The sequence below is a fragment of the Vicugna pacos genome, chromosome 3, assembly GCF_048564905.1.
Source record: "Vicugna pacos chromosome 3, VicPac4, whole genome shotgun sequence".
NCBI lineage: Eukaryota > Metazoa > Chordata > Mammalia > Artiodactyla > Camelidae > Vicugna > Vicugna pacos.
In genome coordinates, this window is record NC_132989.1 from 24,020,345 (window position 1) to 24,042,622 (window position 22,278).

The 22,278-nt window shown below is 44.3% G+C and overlaps 1 protein-coding gene and 1 long non-coding RNA gene across 3 annotated transcripts in view; one reads left to right on the plus strand and one right to left on the minus strand.

Moving 5' to 3' along the window:
* ETF1 (eukaryotic translation termination factor 1) overlaps positions 1 to 7,812 on the plus strand; it is a 25,580-nt gene extending 17,768 nt beyond the window's left edge. For both annotated transcript variants that reach the window (XM_006204583.4, XM_072956890.1), the window contains 7 exons: positions 1,498 to 1,636; positions 1,937 to 2,127; positions 2,982 to 3,111; positions 3,663 to 3,818; positions 4,256 to 4,320; positions 5,083 to 5,230; positions 5,506 to 7,812. In XM_006204583.4, the coding sequence (XP_006204645.1) occupies positions 1,498 to 1,636; positions 1,937 to 2,127; positions 2,982 to 3,111; positions 3,663 to 3,818; positions 4,256 to 4,320; positions 5,083 to 5,230; positions 5,506 to 5,588 (912 nt within the window). In that variant the 3' untranslated portion in view covers positions 5,589 to 7,812. The remainder of the gene's footprint in view (positions 1 to 1,497; positions 1,637 to 1,936; positions 2,128 to 2,981; positions 3,112 to 3,662; positions 3,819 to 4,255; positions 4,321 to 5,082; positions 5,231 to 5,505) is intronic.
* LOC116278144 (uncharacterized) lies at positions 4,274 to 17,705 on the minus strand. The gene is made up of 3 exons (XR_012067648.1): positions 17,565 to 17,705; positions 16,494 to 16,715; positions 4,274 to 4,442 (listed from the first exon to the last, which is right to left on the minus strand). It is a non-coding gene; the product is annotated as an uncharacterized lncRNA (long non-coding RNA).
* Positions 17,706 to 22,278: the final 4,573 nt, after the last annotated feature.

The window sequence follows — 22,278 nt, forward strand, 5'->3', positions numbered from 1 at the left end:
CAGGAATTCACAGCTGGCTCCTAGTTCAGTCTCTTGCCTTTCATCGACCTAGGGGAGAACCTCTACAGTGGAATTAGAACTGACATTTGTCGACACAGTTTACAATGGATGATTTTGCTAACTTGACAGGAAGTTCAGCTCCAGCTGGATCTTGATCGGTTGCATAGCTGGTAGAGACTGATTTTCTCTTGGCTGTCACAGCCTCCTGGCAAAAGCTTCATTGGGGAGGCTCTTTGCCACCTTCTCCCACTTATCTATAGCTGATTTGATGAAAGCAGATTTGAATCTTGTTGATTTAAGTAGTACCTGGTACTCGTGTTACCTAGTTTTTGTTTACTTATTAAGTTAGCTTCATTGGTTTTTCTAAAACTTAATTCCTATTCCAAGGTACCATTTCATCTTGCTAGCTTTATTTTGGCTTTAACTGGTTACAAATGTGGCATACTGAACGACACAATTTATGTCCTATTTAATCAGGATATTTATGCATTCTTATGAGGGATAAGTCTATTCCCTACGCATGGGCATGTTGAAAATGTAAATTAATCAAGCTACCTAACAGGTTATCACGATAAGGTAAAATTTTTAACGGGGGCAATATTCATGTCTTAATGCCAATTATTAAGCATGGTTTGGTTTAAGAGTGATGCTTAATGATTAATCTGCTTTCTAGTCAATTCCTGAAGGAATTATTTTCTCCCTTAGTTAAAATGGAAAGGGTAATAATTTCTTGGTTCTCAAGAGGCTGCCGCCTAACAGTCACCTACCAAATCTATAGTATTTACACTGCATCATGGAAACTTGTGCCCATTTTTGTGGGTCCCAGGACTATTTTTTATTTGCTCTCTCAGGAAGCAGAAATACAGGGATATAATGCTAACCCAGAAGGAGCATTTTCCCCACCTTATAATACCTTTCAAAACTCAGTTTTATTGAGTTTTAGATCTTGATGTCATTAATGATGCTCAAGGCATAGTTAAATGAAACATTTCAAAACTGGAAGATCTTTTTATAAACTGTTCTGGGTTTTGTACTTGATGAGCACTCCTACTCTGGAATTGATTTACAAGATATTCTTACTTGCTGTAGTGAATACTGCCCTTTAATGCTAGGGTTATTAATGGTAACAAGAAAAATCAGCTTTTGGAGGTTAGATTTTTAATTTGAACGTTATGTTCTCTAGACCACTATCAGTCTAAAATCAAGGACCTCGGAATAATTTGAGCCCTGTAACTCTGTATTAGGTTTGTATTCTGTGCCCATGTCAGGTTGGTAGAAAGGTATATTGGTATTGTTGGTTTTCTCCTACTTCATGTTCAGTTTTATTTATGAGTTACATATTTATAGCTGAAGTCTATAAATTATTCCATGATGTAGTACTAGAGAAAAACCTTTCTATAAGTGGGTTGAGAGGGCTTGTATATATTCTTTCAGATTTTGTCTTGATCCTAGCAAAGCTCTGACATGTATTATGTGGTACCTGTGTTTGCTTTTCAGGCTCTTACAGCACTACTTTCAGACGATAGCAAGTTTGGTTTCATTGTAATAGATGGTAGTGGTGCACTTTTTGGCACACTCCAAGGAAATACAAGAGAAGTCCTGCACAAATTCACTGTGGATCTCCCAAAGAAACATGGTAATCTAGAAAGAGAACATGAGCACCTTTGCTTTGTCTACCAATAAGGAAATAGTATATGGGGGAAAGTAAATCCAGATGATGGGAGAAGCATCATGAAATGACTTAGTGGTGCCTGTGGCTCTTTTGACTAGAGAATTAGTAGACACTCTAAAAATGAGTGATAGTGTTAAGGGAATAGTGATTTTCCTCTTTGTCCTTTCCTTGGGGAGTAATAGCATGATTATGTAGTTTTTAATTAACAAGGCATCTTGTAGTTCTTAATAATTGCCTTTTCTTTCCCACTTTTTTGTGTCAAAGGTAGAGGAGGTCAGTCAGCCTTGCGCTTTGCCCGTTTAAGAATGGAAAAGCGACATAACTATGTTCGGAAAGTAGCTGAGACTGCTGTGCAGCTGTTTATTTCTGGGGACAAAGTGAATGTGGCTGGTCTCGTTTTAGCTGGATCAGCTGATTTTAAAACAGAACTAAGTCAATCTGATATGTTTGATCAGGTAAGTGAGAAGTAGGTGCTCCATTATATAAGTTTCTAGGTGGGAGTAGGTGAGTTGTCTGAGTAGTGAGACATGCACATCTTTTTTTTTTTTTTTTTAACTTTTAAGTGTTAAATTCCTTGTTAAAAACCTAGCTCTGAGCTGGTAAAGTTCCATGTGTATCATTAGAAATATTAGGAAATATTTCCCCATATCTTTCTGGGCTTTTTCTCTTTTGGAATACCCTTTTTTTTTTTTTTCAGGATCTTGCTGGGCCCTATGTTAGCCCCTGGTTTAGTGGGTTGCCATAATTGGCTTTAAAATGGAGTTTGACTTCAAAGAAACCCAGAGCTGGTTTTTCCTGTCTTTTTCTTACTTTCCTGGAGGTAGTAATATAACAGTTGATTAAGTCTAAAGCATTTAATCCAGAAAGCTCTTTTGGTTTGTAACGTAGGCTCAGTGTAACACATTCCCAAGGTGTTCCTCTGGAGGAGGGGTAGTAAGGAGCATTGTGGTAGAAGGCTCAACAGAGAAGCTGTATTTAAATTCTACCACCTTATATGGCAGGAGCCAGTAGTTCCTCCTTTCCTTCACAGGATACTTTTTTTGTGTTTAATGAGTTAGCCTTTTATAGGTCTAACGGAATGTGTAATATGGTTGTCCGGGGAAGTTTATCTTGGCACTGTTGCTCACTGAGACTTGCTCATGAATAGATTGGGCTCCTCCCATATGCTTCCTCTGTATACCTCACTGGTCATATTGCTGAGTTTAGTATGCCATTAAGAGGTAATGGGTCTTGAAGTACTGATTATGTGGTGTTTTTTGTTGTTGTTGTTATTTGTTTTTATGTTTTGTTTTGTTTTTTTAACTGTCAGAGGTTGCAATCAAAAGTTTTAAAATTAGTTGATATATCCTATGGTGGTGAGAATGGATTCAACCAAGCTATTGAGTTATCTACTGAAGTCCTCTCCAACGTGAAGTTCATTCAAGAGAAGAAATTAATAGGTATCAGTGAAATGCAATTTATTTACTTAATCTAAAATTTTTTTGTATATATATATATATGTACATGATTGTATGTAGGAAACAAGACACTGAAAAGGTAAAAGAGGAAGAGTTAGCATCTTTATTAAAATATTTCTCAGTGGAATTATTATTTATAATCTTCCTTTAGTCAGAGGTCTAATAAATGTGTTTGTTTTTACCCTTTGGCAATAGGAACCAAATTTCAGTCTTATTTCCCCATATTAATTATCCTTTGTAATAGAGTGATGAATGGAGAGCTCGAATTAAAGCTTAATGGGGGCATTGTTTGGCTTTGTTTTCCATTTAACACACACATTTCCAAGTGGTTGTGTATTTGGCCCAAATGTTAGCTCTTGAGAGTTACTTTCTGGAGCCTAAACTATTGGTATGATTTCTTGCTGACCTTTGGCACTTCTACTTACTCATTTTTAAGTTGACTTTTTTCTCTCTCTGATTTTGTGTAAGAAGATCTATATCTTCTACAAAAGAAGCCTTAATATATGTTCTTATTGACCTGTCCCTAACCACAGGGCGATACTTTGATGAAATCAGCCAGGACACGGGCAAGTACTGTTTTGGAGTTGAAGATACACTAAAGGCTTTAGAAATGGGAGCTGTAGAGATTCTAATAGTCTATGAAAATCTGGATATAATGAGATATGTTCTTCATTGCCAAGGCACAGAAGGTAGGAGAATTAGAAAATAAGATTATTATTTGTTACTGACTTAAGTTTTCAAGAAACCTGGGGTAGAGATATGGAAAAGGTGGCTGATTTCAGGAGCAACCACAAGGCAGATCTATACCTTGTTACTTACTCTTTTCAGTCTGTATCCTATTCCTGCGTAGATTTTTCTGCTTGAACTGATAAATGTCTGCTTAAGATTGTTAAATTTTTTTAGGACAGGGGCTGTATCTTAAATATCTTTGGTGTTTACTCATGATAGGAACAGTGTACCTGGTAGAGATTCATTCAGTGCATGTGACTAATGAGCTTATGAAAAGAAGGTTGATAGAATGAGTTCAAGATCCCTTTCATCTAACCTAACTCATCTCATGGGACTTAACACCTGTTTGTAGTATATGAGAACCAGGTTAACACATTTTTTTCCCCCAATACTACAGAGGAGAAAATTCTCTATCTAACTCCAGAACAAGAGAAGGATAAATCTCATTTTACAGACAAAGAGGTATGTGATTATTTACTTAGTTTGGTGATACATGCAAGGAAATATAATATAAATCCATACCTTGGAACATTGGCAGTGTATAGTAGTATCAGCCTTGGGAAACCAAACCTCGTACTTGTTGGCTGTGGGAAGTACCAGAAAGTGATCAGCTCCTATCTGCCATATACTGATCTGATTCCAATGAAGGTGGCCAGATGATGATTACTCTGGCTCCTTATTTTTAAAGTAATTAAACATGCTCATCCTTGAAGTAGCAAAGAGGAAGATTTATACCTTTCCTGTACTGTGAAATCTGTGCTGCTTTCTTCACTTACTTTTACCAGCTCTCCTACTGAAGCAGCTTTTGTAGGTTTGGCCTAAATGCATCCCCACAGCTTAAAATGTCACCTGCCCAACACAGATCCCTTTAATTGGTAGCTTCCTCAAATTCTGAGTTAAAGGACTTTGGCTTTTACAAGGCTGCTCCAAAAAGCAGTTATGTCTTGTCTCTTCTCAGCTGCTGAATGAGTGCTGCCTAGAGACACTTTATAACTGCTAAGTGTAGGCTGACATTCCATTACAGAGGCTAGAGCATGGGGAGGAAGGTTGTTTGAAGTAATCAGAATTTCTGTGCTGTTGCAATTATGTCGCCAGAAATCAGAATTCACTTAGTTTCACACAAATACATATAATGAGAGGGGGAGAATGTTGGCGGGCAAGGGAGCAAGTGTCCCCAACTTGATGAACGCTAATTGTTTATGTACCTCATGGCTGCCCCTGCAGACAGGACAAGAACATGAGCTGATTGAGAGCATGCCTCTGCTGGAATGGTTTGCTAACAACTATAAAAAATTTGGAGCTACTTTGGAAATTGTCACAGATAAGTCACAAGAAGGATCCCAGTTTGTGAAAGGATTTGGTGGAATTGGAGGTGAGTAGCAAATCAGAAAACTAAAAGCCAGGGTCTCAGGCCTTGTCCTTTCCTGACTATCCCAAAATAGTTACTTCAGGGGAGGTATGTTCATTATCCACTGAGGCAGGGGACTGAGGCTGCATATGGCTGCAGGTTCACTGGTTAGAACTTTTTTTTATCATCACCTTTGCTTTCTATAATCCTGCAAAATAAATTAGGCTTCTCTTCTTAGAGTCAACTCCCAACCACCCCTTTATGTGAACCACAGGTATTTACTTTTTTTGTTTCCCCAGGTATCTTGCGGTACCGAGTAGATTTCCAGGGAATGGAATACCAAGGAGGAGACGATGAATTTTTTGACCTTGATGACTACTAGGTAGTCGACATGGGTCCGGCAAAACGTGCCTCACCCTCCAGCATCCAACCCAAGGAGCATACCCGTGGTGGAATCCAAACAGATCCCTGCCTTACAATTGGAACATTTCCAGAACTTAATCCATGAGCATTGGATATTGAAAAGAAAACCGAAACAAAACCAGACCCAACCCTACACTTTGGTTTGTCATGGTGTCAGCGCAGCAGCCTACAACTAAGTTCCTAAATGCCACTTTGGACTAATTTAAGAGAATCCCAGTTTTTACTTTTACTCAATGGTGAAATTGGTTGCTCTTGTATTTTATGGGAAAAAAAAGATTTTTTTAACCTTCATACATAGAAGCAAAAATACTTTAACTGCTGTAAACCTTCAAAAGTTAATAGAAATGAGATCATACTGGTTTGTTTCTTATTTTGATTGGAGAAAAATTAAACTGCTGCATTTCGCAGTGACCCATTTACATGGCATTCTCAGCTTAGACTGCATAAGAAGAAATATATGTGGTGAAATGTTGGAACCATTTCTCTCTTGGTCTCTTGTTTAATGTTGAAAGGGTGAGCTAATAGGAGGCAATTTCAACTTCACTCCCTCACACTACCCCTCCTCTCCAGACTGTCAATTTCAAGAATGCAGATTGCACTGCAAAGTCAAACTGACACATGAAACATTTGGGCCAGTGCTCCTTCCTTCCATCTGTTTTGCAGGCGCATTTGCACCCGGGGTTTGGGAGCCCTTAGCATCGATTGCTTTGACAAAGGTTCCCATAATCTTAGCCTACTAGAAACCAGTTTGGGATGGATACGTGGGGCTTCTGTGCTATTGCTGGGATTGGGAGAAATAAAACATGCAATTTAAGTGGAAGCAAAGAAATTTAAGGAATATTTTATTTTGCTTGGGTCTGTCCTTGGCAAAAGGGAGGTGGTCGTGTTTTCCTTGTGTTGGATGGCATGAGATTATGTGAATGTTTTGATTTATAAAAAATAGACTGCAAGGTTTTTCACAGGAACGACAGACATGTATGATTGCATGTAATTATAAACCCCTGACCTGGTGGGGTTGGATCATCTGTTTCAAATATGGGACTTAACAAGCACCTCTCATAGGAGAAATTATGGGAGGAGGGGTGGGAAGGGCAAGGGCGGGAAGGGATGGGAACACAGCTTCTGGCACCAAGGACTTAACTATGTTGGATCCAAAAGTGGGCCTGGAAACCTGAAGTTTATGCTTCACAGCTGGGCTGTAAATCGGACTTGACCCCAGCTGACATGCAAGGTCGTGGCGTGCCTGAGGTGGTGACAGTGAACAAAGTGTATAGGACGTGCCCAGTGTTAGCGATGGAAAAAAGTATACCAAATGGACTTTGAAGGACCAAAGGTTTTAAAAGTCAATTGGTATCACCCCCACACTGATAGGGAGTGGGGTGCATTTGGTTTTCAAATTGGGTACTTTTAACACTTCAGTGCCTGACTGCTGTTCTTCACTGACTTGACTCAGTCACTTGTAGCTTTATTGGTCTGAACCAGCTCCTTGTTCCCAGGTTGCAGACCTGCCTATCGTTCCAATAATCCTGTTTCACTTGAATGAAGGGAGTATGTCTTAAATGTAAAGCTTCTGGTTCTCACACTGTACTCTGAGGTCCAAATGACTGTCTGTCGATGTATAACCTAGTGTTTCAACCCCCAGTGAGAAAAGTCAATTCTTTGGTATTTACCAATGCGGGTGGAGGGGGCTTCACCGCAACAGGCTTTTGCCTTGGGCTCTGCTGTTTGTTTGCAGAACACCCAAGAGCAAGCAAACATGCTCTCTTCACAGCAGTACCTTAGGGTTTTGCCATTGTAAATGGGTCTAATGTGATATGACAAGACCAGAGAAATTGGATGTAAATTTACATTTTTTGAATATGCTTGTTTCACATGATACATTTAGGGTATGCAGCTCCTTTTGTAGTTTTTATTTTTACTATTTAAGTTTGGAAATGATGCCAAATTTTTGTATTTCTTTAATCAATGTGTTCTTCAGTGATATATATTGCATTATATATTGATGTGTGTATCAATATATACTGATATGTATTACACTTACACATACAAACACATAAATAAGAGGGGGTGAAAACCGTAGCCTTTGCATTCTCTATAGCCTCTACAGAGAGATCCTAAGCAGCGAAATCTTGGTGTTGTGATGTACAGAAATGGAGAAGAGTATTAAACCATATTTAAGAATATACTTTGTGTGCTTGAGATTCTTTAGGACTGCTCCTGAGAAAGGTCTGAATTGTGGAGACAGTGTGAGTGAGCTCTCCAAGGCATGTGTCAGTTTCAGCTTAGTTATTAACTTTTCAGCCTTAGATTTAGTTGTTTTGTTCTACATTTGCCTATGAAAGGGTATATGGCAAAGGATATCTGAGGTCACGACCACAGCATTAATGCCTGAGGAAGGAGGTTCCAGATGCTGGGGCCAAACTAATTTTTCTTACTCTGCATGCATGCTAAAGGGAAGACTGCCTCCACCCACCCACCCCATTTTTAAAGGCATTTCAAGTATGTTATCCCACATAGTTTAACATTCCATGGAGGTCGATGGTGCTTCCCATTTTACAGATGATGAAACAGGCCAAAAGAGCTTACGTAGCAGCCCTTTTAGTGGCGAAGCCAAATTTTACCCCAGGCCTAATTCCAAAGTTGATTCTCTTTATCTGGTTGCCTTTGAGTCAGAAGAATAGTCCAGATGGAAGAGCAGAAGCCTCCCACTCTGATCCTGCATACCAGGCACTAGATAGGAGAGCAGTAACCTTGATAATCAAGAGGCTGGCCCAGTGGAGCGGTCCTTCTGGGGTGTATCAAAACAAGAGGATTTTTTGTTTATAGTTTCCGTTCTCTAAAAGTGGAGGTACTTAGAGAGCGCCTTCTATGTGGTAATTTAGGAAGGCTCATTGAAGAGCCAAGATGGTACATGATTTGCTTTCTCCAGATTTAAAATACAATGTTTAACAGTAATGGACCCTTTCCTGTCACTTGCTTTTTCAGCATACTTTTGCCCAGTCTGATTTAGATGGTAGCCTTGATGAAACCCAGTCACCCTCTGGGAGGGGGCAGGCATGCTCATGCATGGTAGAAGTGTAATTTTTCCTCCTGATGCATCCCTAGATGCTGTTTGAAGTCAAAAGTTGGAAGGTAGCATAATGATGCCGGATATGCGGGCTGCTGTACTTGCCTGTCTGGGCCTGTAGCACTTGCCATCTTTTGTTCTCTGGCTCCAGTTCTCATGCCATGATGCTTCCAGACAGGCACAGTGGATTCAGGGCTGAGTGCCAAAGTACAATTTAAGCTTCATGCCAGCTTCTCCCTTGTTGTCAGTTTGAGTGAGCGCCTGCTGAAAGTCCTACGTGCCAAGTCCCACCCTGGTAAGACTGTGCCTTTCAGGGATACAGGAACTGAGTTGTTGAGGATATGGCTGAATAACAGGCACTAGAGATTGAGGTAAAAATAGTTTACCTCCAGGGTTCTCTGAAAACTCTAAACCTGTCTGGGAACTGTTTCAGGTAGAGTCTGAAATTGCTTGGCAGGCTCATCCTGGAGCTCAAGTTAAGAGCCCAGGAGAGTCAGCTCTGTGGACAAACATCTCTGGTTCTGTCTCTGCCGTTAAGTTTGATTTGGGATTTCAGGTAAGTCCTTTCCTATCCCTCAGTTTCCCTATAAGTATCAGGAATACTAAATCTAAAGAGCCTTTCCATCTGTAAAGCTATCAGGATACAAGAGGAGCAGATCTGACATCTGACTGGGATAGAGATCATGCCTGTGAGACCCTGGCAAATTATTTAATGTGTCTGAGCAGCAATTTCCCTACCTGTAACAATGCCTACTCCATAAGGATTGTGGTAGGGATTAAATGCAGTAAGACATGCATACTACAATGCCTGGCACTTAGCAAGGGCTCAGATGGAAGCTGCTCTGATGATGGTCCCACGGTAACCAACCTCGGTACTCTGGAAGTGGCCTGGGTGAGTTTGCACTGGCAACCACAAGGTGGTGCTAGAGTTAAGGATTCTTGGCTGTGGAAGAAATTAGTTGCTGCTGGTGGGAAAATTTCTGACAAGAATTAAGGGGTACCTGAACAGCTTGCTTACCTTTAAAATGTGGAGATACAGAGAAGGCAAACTACCAAAGGAAACAGGGATGAGTGAACAGAGAGGAGATCCAGGAGTCTCTATCTGGGCTTTGAGCTACCCAATGGAAAAATAATTATGATCACTAACTTTTGTTAAACAGTTAGCCATGTACCAGGCAAGGCGTTCTATCATGTGCATCATCTCATTTAATCTTTAGAAAAACTGTGGTATATACTGTTTTATATCTCCCTGTCCAAGTTCATAAGTTACTAAGTGGCAAAAATCTGGAACTCAAATCCTGTTTGGTTCCAAAGCCAATGCAAATGCAGGTCATTCCTCGCTCAAGAAGAGAGAGAACAGTTGCTGACTGCTGAGAAGACAGGTGGACACACCTCACCAACACTTGTGCTTCCAAAGACAACCAACAGCTCGGACTGCATCTGGAAGGCACCATCTAGCAGCTCTCCTTCCCCCAGCACATACACGTTTTGACTGGTCAGCCCAGCTTAGCTACAGCCACAGTTGAGGATGGATAAAAGGAACTTCTTTGGACTCTGCAGAGGACTCCTATAATCTATCCTGCATCTTCAGAGAAGAATGTATACATATAATGGAATTTCTCAAAGACTAGGGCGCCTGCCCCTACACTTAAAAACTATGTCGTCAATAGGGCAATTAATGAAACTGGAATACAGACTATGGATGAAAATACTGTATCAATGTTAAATCTCCTAGATTTGTTATCTGTACTGTGGTCGTGTAAGAGAATACCCTTCTTCTTGGGAAATATACACTGAAGTATCAAGGGGTTTAAAATAAGACATTCATTAAGGAAATTTTTGAAATGTCAAACACAAAAGAAAAATAAGAGCATCATTTAACTAACATTTTAGGGTCACTGTGAACACCCAGTATAGAACAGTGATAATGAGTGTTTAAGTTCCAAATGATTCACAAGGTATTTAAAACACAACTTTGGTTTGAGTCTTCATTCAAGTTTGGTTTTTACTCCGAATTTGCGTTTGACTCAGAGGTCAGCATTTAGAAGAGTTAATTCTGCTGCAGGGTTTTTAGTTCAGGAGAAATTCCTAATGTGAGTCAGCGAGTAGGGCTGGGGGCTGTGCCTGGGAGGTGGGCCGAGACTGGAAGGAAGAGAGCAGAGGCAGGACCAGGAGAGGAGCTGCTGTCAAACACCTCAGAGATGAAATCAGCTCTGAAGTTGGTCCAGTGCTGGCTGAGATGAGGCAATATTAATAATAGGGCTTTTGGGGGGACCCTTGACCCCTAGCTCATTGAGCAACTCTGGGGATGATGGGAAGAAGGTGGAGCTGAACGGCAGAGCCTAAAACCCATTCTCAGGACAAGGGTGTCATTACATGCTAGTCCTTTGTCTATGGCCATACCTTTCTATAAGTTCTTCTGCTGCTCTGTTCTTTCACTTTCTAAGGAATCATAATTTTAGTACTTGCAGGGGCCCTGGACCATACTATTCTAATCCCCTAATTAAAGAGACAAGAAAACTGAAGCCCAGAGAGCAGCATAATGACCTGTCTTGTTCACGCAGCAAATTAGGTGAGCCAAATGAGTACTTGATGTTACAACTCCAAATTCAGTGCTCTTAACACATGGAGGATCTCGTCATTCTTCATCTAAGCCCTATTCTCCCCCTTGTTGGAGACGAGAAAAGGGAGGATCAGAGAGGGTAAGGGAGTGGCCTGAAGCCAAAGACAGAGCTGGGAGGGGAAAGGTGGCCAACATTTAGGTGGGGTTATGAAAACTGTTTTGAAGTCACTTCCCTATGAGTCATGGTTGGCTTGAGTGTCTAGATTAACTTGCTTCTCCAGCCCCCAGGGTTCTATATTATCCCCATCTAGGTTTCCCTTACTGTCAGACTTTGGCTCTGCCACTCTACTGATACCCTGCCTGGGCTCAGCCCACTCTGCTTGGTTCTCCCATCCTCACCCAAAGGAAATTGAGGGCAAATCCATTTTCAAGGAAGCCTGGAGACCAGGAAAGGAGGGTGGAGACTTCAGAGAGAGGCTCTCCAAGCAGGAGTAGCAAGGTAAAGGCAAGATGCAGGAATATTCTGCCAGATGGGGGAAGGGAGGTGGGAGCTGAGCTTGAGAATAAGGAGCGTGATGCTGGAACACCTGCTCCAAGTTACAAGCTGTCCAGACCTAAGTACATTCCCAGCCTAGGCTCCCCAGGGGAGCAGGATGGACCAACCACCTCATGACACAGTACCAACTGGAGGGTCTGCAAAGGGGGACTCTATTTAAGGCAGGAGGTCACCTGAGCAAGAGGAGTTGCATTCCTGTGCTCAGGGCTAGAGGCCCTCCCTGGCAGCCCTGTCTAACTCGGATTCTAAAGAGACGTTAGCACGGAAGGGGCTCTGCTCCTCTCTGAGTAGCTGAGCAAAGGCCCCAAAAAAACTGTCTCCTCCAGCCTCTGTCTGTTTCCACAAACACAGGCCATTGCCACTTCTATTTCTTAAATTGGACTTAGGTTAACCCTGGTCTTGTTCTGTCATTCAACAAGCATTTACAGACATTTCCTGTGTACTGGACCCTGCACAAGATACTGGGATACAGTGGTTAACAATGCAGTCACTGTCCTTGCCCTTCAGCATTTATGCTCCAGCAGGGGAGACAGCAAGAAAAACAATGAAGAGTGAGGAGTATTAGAGCATGAGGGAAGGGCACCACCACTTCATCTGGGGGTGCCTGAAGTGCCTAGTGAGCCAGGTCAGCCTGGAGAGGTGAGAGGTGAGTTTGGAAAGGCAGATGTATTGGTTCTGATTGGACCCAAAGGCCAGGAAACCACTCAGATTTCAGGACACTTTTTTTTCACCCTGGTATTTTTGCTGTTGTTTGCTAACAGCTTTATTGAGATAAAACTTACAAACTATAAAATTCACCCACTGTAAGTATAGTCTGCTAATTTTTTGAAATAAATTCATATAGTTGTGCAAACATCACACAATCCAGTGTCCATCACCCCCAAAGGTCTCTTGTGCTTCTTTGCAGTCAATCCCTGCTCACTCCCAACACTAGGATCTGCTTTCTGTCTCTATAGTTTTGCCTTTTCTAGAAATTTCATGTTACTGGAATAGTGCAATATGTAGTTTTTACATCAAATTTTTTTCACTTAGCTTCTTTCATTTATATCAATTTTTGAGATGCATTCATGTTGCTGCATGTTTGTTTCTTTTTATTGTTGAGTAGTGTGATACAATAAGAAATACATATTTGGTCTTTACCCTCAATTCTTAGTACACAGCTCCTCTAAAACCCTTGGAATCTCCAGAGTGATAAGAGTATCTTTTGTATGCCAGTGGGGTGACTGTTAGCTGAGGGCCCCTAGACAGCTTCAAGATGGGGCTGCTTGCCAAAAAAGCATCATTACAGGGTTGGAAAATTCAGCCCCAACCCAAGAGAGGGGAGAGGGGCTGGAGATCAAATTAATTACCAATGGCCAATGGCTTAATCAATAATGCCTGCATGATGATGCTTCCATAAAAATTCCTAAATTATGAGATTCAGAAAGTTTTCATTACGGTGAATATATCAAGGTACTGGGACGGCTCCTTGCAATTATATACAAATTTGAGGACCAACCTTTCCATTTCTGAAAAAAAGGCTACTAGAATTTTGATAGAGATTGCACTGAATCTGTATGTAGATTGTTTTGGGTATTATTGTCAGCCTAAAGATAGAAACTCTTCTAATCCATAAACACAGGATGTCTTTCCTTTTATTTAGGTTTTTAATTTCTTTCAAATGCACTGATAGTTTTCTGTGTATAAATATTTTACTTCCTTGTTTAAATTTATTCCTAAGTATTTTATTCTTTTGGATGCTATTGTAAATGGAATTTTCTTAATTTCCTTTTTGGATTGCTCACTGCTGGTGTCATTCTGGTTCTTATTTTCATTTTCCTGATGACTAATAATGTTGCACATCTTTTCATGTGCTTATCAGCCATTTATGTATCTTTTTTGGTGAAATGTAATCTTTCTTAAATCTCCAATACTGCATTTCCATGAGTGGAGAGACAGGGCGTCCCTTTGTCTCTCAGATACTTTCTCCCTTCCTCCATTTCTCTTTACTTGCAAGAAGTACTTAACAGATGGAGGAGTAGCACAGGGCAGGGGCTTAACAACACAGACACTGGATCCAGATATCCAGTCTCACTCAGCCACTTACTAGCTGCATGACTTTGGGCAAGTATACTTAACTTCTTGTTCAGTTTCTTCCAGCTCAAAACAGGGTGTTTTGTTAAATTAAGTTTTTATTTCATTTGTTACATAAAATAATTACAGCCTACTACAGACAAGCACTGTGCTAGACCCTACAATGCACTCATGAGCAAAAGAGGTAACAGCCACTGTCCCACTGAGCTTCCAGTGCATTATTCCAATGAATGTGAAATCCCAGTGGCAATTAACAACTGAGGGAGGGCCACATGTGAGTGTCTGTCACAGGGCAATCTGAGCTGGCTGTCAGCTTTTCTGAAGACACTGGTGCTTGAACTGAGCAAAGAAGATGTTAGCTAGGCAAAGAGGAGGAAGAGCATCCCAGTCAGTGAGAACAAGATGTGTGCGGTGGCGGAAAATACAGTTGAGGAAGTAGGTGGAGAGCAATGTTGAAGCTCAAAGAATGAAAGGAGGGTGTGATAGAAGATGAAGCTCGAAGAAAGGCCAGAAAGGGCAGACTAGGTTGAGACTCAAAGGCCTTGCTGAGAACTTGAAATTTTATTCTGAAGAATAGAAGGAGCCACTGAGGTATCTTAAGCAGGAAGTGACAAATTCAGATTTGTTTTTCAAAGAGGTCCTTCTAGGCACAGTGCAGTTTGAGAAGAGAGCATGAGGTTGAGTCTTAAAGTACTGGAACACTTAATATCCAAACAGAGCATTGTACATCAAGATGTGTAAGCAATGAAAGAGAGGGCTTCAAGGAGAGATGATCGCCTACAGGTCAACTGGTGCTGAGAATTACTCAAGGAAGAAGACTGAAAAAAAAATCTACTGGACTCAGAGACAGGAGGTTCCTGGTAACATCTTAGGAGCCCCCAAACACTGCTGCTCAGACCTGAGTCTGTCTACCTTCTCTATAGCCCAACAGCTGCTGCCTTAAGACCTCCCCTCTGGCATATTAGAGCAGGTCTTTCTCATTAAGCTTCTTAGGATCCCCTGGCAGCTCTCCTGAGTGGCTGTACTAGTTGCATCATGGGGCCAGGCCAGCTCGACCACGTCTGCCCATCTCATCTAATCCACCTCACTCATTTAGCTGCTTAGGACCCAGAGGTACCTACTGGATGCCAGCATAGAGGCAGCCTCGTGCATGGCTACGCACTACTCTGAAGTCAGACATCAGTTCCCATCACAGCTCTACCACTTATCAAGATCTTGGTGAAAGATACTTAAATTGCTGAAACTGTTTTCCAATCTGTAAAACACTGTGATTAAATGTGACAATGAAGCATGTATCAAGTACTCCATCCTACAATATTAGCTGTCATAGATTCATATCCATTCATTCAACAATTGTTTATTGTACAGGCAACAGGAATATAGTAATCAATAAGGCAGATTGTCAACAAGGAGTGCCTAACCTAGTGGGGGACACAGGCAAGTAAAGATTTCATGCTCTGGTGGGAAAAACACAGGGCATTGGGCAGAGGAACCAAAGTTGTACCCCTAGTCTTGGTAGGGAGGGTTGGTTTTCATTTTGGCACGATCACTCATTATAGCCTAAAGACAGGGTTGGAGTCACTGGAAAGAGAAGATTTGGTTCCTGTTCTTAAAGAGAATATAATTTGGTTGAGGAGGCAAGCATAGGAAAACAATGAGAAGAAACATGCACAGAAATTCCAGGCAACTGCCATATTGGATGGTACACTGGGTTTTTTTGTAAAAACTTTCAGCTTATTAATTCTCAGACTGCAAATATCCCCACTATAGGGAGGCCTAAAAAGCTGAGCCCCAGGGCCACTGGAGTATCTATCTCTCTCAAGACAGGGAGCAGCCCAGGCCTCTTACTGCTTCGCAGGGTTATCCCAGGCTCAAAGCCCTCTCACCTAGAAGTGAACACAAGGCCTGCCCAGCAGAGGCCTGTGGTTCCTGAAAATTCTGTAGCTGGAGAGAAGGCTGCTGGAGCTCCCCAGCTACTCCCAGGCCTTCCTCCTCTGCTAGGCTCAGCTATAAATAGCTTGCTGGTTTCCAGCTGGGGATCTCCCAGCCCGTGAAGAGCAAGCACCGCCTTCTCACCCTATGCTGCCCTCAGCCTGAAGCAGGAGGGGTGATGGCCGGCAGGGGGAAGGAGATGAGAGGAGGAAAAGGCAAGAACTAGCATCACAGAGAAGCTGGCCACTGGACTACATTACCCACAACCCTGGATCATAGCTGGAAAGAAGAGGCTGCTCGGGGCCTGCAGCCTCAGTTGGGAACAAGGCCACAGGTGTTCTAGTCCCCAGGTGTGCAGCCCAGGCCGAGTCCCAGGTTTTTCCAAAATCTAACCCCTAGAACTTCAGTCCTTGGACCTTAGAAATAATCTCTCCATGCACCCAATTCACAGGCACTAGGCCGACCTGAGGCCAAGGAGACCAACAAAGTTCCTTATCTTTTAGTGCAGAGTGTGTGTGTGTGTGTGTCTGTGTGTGTGTGTGTACGACCAGAGACTAGAAGCCTGTGATTTTATTCTGGACCAAGCCCAGAAGCTGCTTGGTGCTAGAAGTCACCTCCCTGGTATATTACTCAACTCTACTCCCAAGCTCTGAAGTAAATTCCTCTGCCTCACCTGAGGAAGAACAAAGGCTCACAGGTTGGTCCACGCTGCACTTCTGGAAGAGCTGAGGAGCGGGTGTTCAGGAACTGCTGCTGGTTTGGACTCTGCTGAAGCCTGGTCCCTCTCTCCGACCTTTGCTCATCTCCCAGCAGATAGATCAGGGTAACCACGGGGCTGAGCCAGGTTTAAGTCCCTGGAGGTGGTGTACGAAGGCCTGTGGGGGCTTGCTGATTTCTGCAGCGGATAAACCAGAGTTAGCAGGCTGAGCAAGGGAGACCATTGTGGGTGGTGGAAGCACCCAGTGGGCACTGCTCCAGACCTCAGCCCCACTGCAGGTGTGTACCTGCCCCAGCTCTGCCTCCCCCGACCCATTCCTTCCAACTTTCCATACAGAGTCAAACGATTCATGTAGGGTTCTGGGGTTCATGAAGCTCCAGACCACAGGTAGCGTAGCAGATGAAGATGTTAAGGGCTAGACCTAAAGTCGGGGGCCTCTGACCAAGGTGAAAAGGCACCGGTGACTAGCCTGACAACAGAGTCCTTTCCCTGTGCCTCCTCACTCAGGTGCAATAGCAACTCTCACTTACTGAGCCAGGCACCAGGAATGCAAAGATGAGTAAGATCAAATCACAGTCTAAATAAATAAACGACACATAATACTGTGTTAAGTGCATCACAGGCCTACAGGGTGGGGGTGGGAGGATTTCCAGATGGCCAGACGTCTGAACCAAGTGAGGGGTGAGTAGCAGTTCTATTAGAATGGTGTGGGAAGGGCATTCTAGGCAGAAGGGACAGCTTGTTCGAGTAAAGGCAGGGAGGAGCGAGAAACAGCAAGCAGGCAGGAAACCAAGGAGAAATACCGAAGGCCGACTAGCAAATACAAGGGGAGGAGCAGTGAGGCGAGAGAGTAGGCCCTCACACCACGCTTAGGAGTTGGGCTTTAGGCCTTGGACTGGTATCTCCAGCAAAGTCTGCTGTGCTTAGAGAATTAGGGGGAAAAGTGGGACAAAATATGAAACCGGTGGGGGAAGTGGGAACCTCAGCCCTTCTGGGGACTCCCAGGTCCGCCTGTCCCGCGTTTACCTCAGCCAGGCCGCGCCGCGTGTTCGGCCCCGCCGCCGCCCCCTCCTTGGCAGCGGGTCCCCTGGCCGCCGGCTCCCGGGCGCGGGCGGACCCGGAGGGCCGAGCTCCCGCCCCCAGCCGCCCGCGGGCCGCCTGCCAGACGCGCCGGGAAGGAAGCGCCTTGTATGGGCCTCGGGCAGAGAGGAAGCGCCTGCTAAGGCCCCGGGAGGAAGCGCCATATATGGCGAGGGGCGGGCCGGGGGCGGGGAGTGCGCCGGGGATGGAGGCCGCTTCCGCCGCCGCGAGGCGGAGCCGCGCCAGCCCTACCCCCACCCCGCGCGCGGGCCTTGGAGGAGGGGACGCTCTGGCTGCGGCCCGCGACCCCTCCGAACGCTCCTCACAGCGCCCCGCACAGTTCCCTCAGTGCCACAGAGCCCCCGGAATTGGGAGCAGAGGGGGTGTCCATCCTGGCTTTGACGCCCGATCAAGCCGAGATGGATTCCTGGCCCCGTGCACTCGCTCTGTGACCTTTGGGAAAACCCATTCGTCTCTGAGCCTCAGATTCCTCTTCTGAGCGATGTGGGGATAAAATGAGAGGATGCCTGTCAAGAACGTTCTGAAGCGGGCCAGGCCCGCAGAGGCAACGCATTCACCCTAACAATTGTATGTGGCGGGGTGAGGGGGGCGGTGGACAGATGTTCCCAGTACCCTACTGTGGCCCTTTATCCTCTGCCTAGCCGATTTGGCGCCTGGGGAGCCTGAATGAAGGGCTATATGGAGCTGATGCCTTCAGAAGAGATCTTTCTAGAAGAAAATAGATACCTTAAAGTCTAGAGTTTTCCCTTCCAAGCTGCGGGGTTCAGACAGAGGGGGTTCCAATCCCAGCTTTTCCTTAACCAGCTGGTTGATGCTGGGAAAGCTACTTATCTTCTCTGACTCTCAGTTCCCTTACTGATAAAATGAGGATAATAATTATTGATTGGCAGGATTGTTGTGGTAATCAAATGAAATAGGGCGTGTGTGTGTGTGTGTGTGTGTGTGTTGTCTAACACGGAGTAGATGTGTGTGTGTTGTCTAACACGGAGTAGGTGCTTAATTAAGGTCAGTTCCTCAGTTCTCTGCACTTTCCCAACTGGAGGGTGGGGAGAAGGAGAAAAGAATGGCCAAGTAAGCTTGGCCATTCTTCCTAGAAGCCCTGCCCTCTTGGAGGAGACTGTCCCTTTGGATCTCTGGTGCCTTGCTGCGAAGATTTGGTGCCTCTACAAGAGATGTAACTGTGGCCCTAATGCGTCCCTTTCTCACTTCAGCCACCTCACCCAATGAGCTGCTCTCCCTACCTGCTACTCTCTATGCACCCCGCACCCCGGAGCCTAGCTGACCTCCTGGACAGGCTGACAAGGGCAAAAAGAACCTGGAGGAAGTTCTACTTCTCATCACAGCCAGAACCTGGTATCTAGGACAGCATTCCCTCCCATGCCTGCTGTCAGTACCACACCCACACATTTCAAGAGATGGGTATCAATCTCAGAAAAACATTTCCCAATCCTTCCTTGTTGGCCCTGCCCTGCCCTCCTCAGTTCTGCCTGTCCTGGAGTCCCATTTAAATCTAACCTGAATTTTCCTGCTTCTCAGTCGCAGCCAAGCTGCAGTGAGCAGCCCATAAGAGGTTCCAGGCAAGTTTGTGGACACACACAATAGATGTGTCACCCACGGTCTTGTTTCCTTTCATCCTGGTTGGACAAGGAAGCTGTCGTTGGCATGGTAACCTTCCCTCTAAAAGTTGCAGCCCTCAAGGATGTTTTTCAGTTCCGGAAGGGACACAGCTCCTTCCCCCCACCCTACCCACTCTGTGTTGATCGCAAGGGTGACATGTAGCTGTGTCATCTGGCCTCCCCCAGAATGGGGACATGGTGCTGGTAGCACAAAAGAAGGACTGGAGGGTAGCAAAGGGCTTAAGGAAGATGCTGATTGGATCTCTGAGGAACAGGTTCCTTCTGTCCTACATGTTGATCTTCAGCTACCCAGAGAAACCAGTTCTGAGGCCCAGAATATTTAGGGAGCCTCTCAGGGTCTCGTGGTGAATTATAAACACACATCTTCACTAAAACCAAGCACCCAACAAATGGCATGATGCCCAGTGCTTAAATCTGGAGAATAAGCTGATAAACAATAAAGCCTCCAGAATCCAGTGATTTCCTTTCTCCTCAGTCTCTCTAAGGAGTAAATGAATATTTATTAACCATCTCCCATGTTCCAGTTTCCCATACATTATTTCCACCTAATTCTTCCCACAGTCCTTTGAGGGAGGCATTAGAACACCCATTTTACAAATGGGGAAACTAAAATTTGGACAGAGGTCTTAAAGGACTTGACCAAAAATACATGGTCATGGAGTGGTGGCACTGGGACTGGAACCCAGGTCTTCAGCTTCCCAATCCCACACAAATGTCCTGTGTTCCTTTGTATTTGTGATTGTGCTACTGATAAAGAAATCTTCCCCCCCCCCAAGTCCCAAGGCATTGCCTTTCTAGGATGTCCCCAGGAACAAAATGGGCATCAGCATCAGTCTCTGTGGCAACAAGGTCCTGTGTGGCCCTGCGTGGCACAGCTGTGGCATCCTCATCCTCAAACCTGAGGCTTCCACCTGTCAGCTGCCTTGTCTCTGTCATGAAGTTTCCCCAGCAGAGGGCAAGCCACAGGAAAGTGGTTCCCAGCTGCCAGCCTCATCTAGACAAAATTGCTTTAGCGCCAGCCCTGGCTTCCCTCGGTCCCTCCAGAGTGAGCACATTCAGCTCCCCCGCAGAAGGGAGGGGCAGAGGGACACGGAGCAAAAAAGGAAACTTCCATTTCTTTTGCTGGCTGGGAAGCACTTGGCTTGGAGCTGCCACTCATCTTGTAGGTGGAGAAGATTAATACTGATCCTCTGGAGATAATAGGAGTCTCTAAAATGAACCCTTGGGCAAAAGCTTTGCCAGGGAGAGAGGCTAGTAGGAAAGCCTGGGGTTTGAGTGAAGCAGGAGAGGAGAGGCAGTGTGAGGAGGGAGTAAAGCCCCTGATCTCCTCCTCCTCTCATTTTGTGCTCTTTTCTGGGTGTCGTTCTTTCTTCTGTAGGACTTCTGTCCTTCTGTCCAAAAAAGACAAGAGTCATGTCCTGGCAACTGGAGCAGGGTGAGGGAGAAAGCAGTAGGGGGAGGAAACTATCAGATGGTGTCATCAAGCAAAACAGGGGAGGTGTTAATAGTATTAATAGTTAATATTTATTTACAGTGTGTCAACCAGGCCTCATTTATTGTCTCATTTAACCCCTCCCTCAGATAGATCCTACTGTCACGCTGTGTTAGAGAAAAAGATACTGAGGTTGATGAGGCTCCTCAATGATGATGGCTCCCAGTTAATGGGGCTGAGCTGGGCACTCTGTAGATATCACCTCCTTCAATCCCCACCACTAACCAGGGAGATGGAACCATTATGCCCATTTTCTACAGGTGAAAACTGAGGCTCAGAGAAGTAGGGAACTTGCCTGTGATCATTAAGTAATGTAAGTGGCAGAGTGTGGAATTAGAATTCAGCTGTGTGACTCCAGAACACATGTGCTTAACTACTTTGTCTTGCTGCCTCCAAGGCTCCTCCATGCCTTGGGGGGCTCCTATTCATATAGCCTGAGACCACAAAAATCTGCCCACACTTACATTTCCCTAGTGCTCACCACATAGGTGAAAACTTGGCCAGGAGCAGGGAGGGTATAGCTCAAGTGGCAGAGCTCATGCTTAACATACACAAGGTCGGGCTCAATCCCCAGTACCTCCTCTAAAAATAAATAAGTAAACCTAATTACCCCCCAAATAAAAATTAAAAACAAACCAAAAAAACTTGTCCAGGAGCATTCACTTGGTTTAGTTCAGACTTGCCACTAGGGTATTTCTAGGGTCTGGAGAGATGGGCCTGGATAATGTGTGGCCTTGTGTCCTGGGGCTCTGGCTGTCTCCAATCTAGACTCCAGGAATAGGAGGAAACCTGGAGAGGTCTTCACTACCCTTCCCATGCCTTGAGATTTCCCTAAGAGATATAAAGATGTATAAATTGCACATCCCTCAGGAGGTCCCCTTAAGACCCAGGAAAGTGCTTCTTGGAGGAGAGGATGGAGAGCCCAGTGATTTCCATCAGTGAGACCAGAGAGCAGCAACCTCTCCAACTGGGCAGGCTCCCAGTGGCCTTTCTCAGAGACTCCTCTGCACCTGCACTGTTACAAGAGCAGACTCCATCACTCCCACTCCTGCTACAGGGCTGTGGGGGTGGGATACACTTGGAATCCTGAGTCACAGGAAAGGTTCCACTTCACTTTCCCTGGAACAGCAAGTCAAGGATGCAGCCGGCAGTCTTTCTGGAAAGGAAGGGTAACTGGAAAGTAAGAATGAATAGTGCTCATTTGCTTCCCTGCCATCTCTTTTATTTAAAAAAGAACATTTATGTATTTAATTTTTATTCCACTATATGTGATGCATATTCATTGCAGAAAATATTTATGATGGAAATAAGATTTATTATTGTGAATTTTTCTTCCCTTTTTCTCTCTTAAACTTACCCACCAAAAGGTTTCCAGCTCAGAATCCAATTCCACTTTCTAGTTTAGAGAGTTCAGTCTTTGCCAGCTCAGTTCCTGGATCTTTTGTAATGCAGAATCAGAATTGGGGTTGAGGGCATTGGTTAAAGAGAGATGTAGAGCCTGAGAGACGGA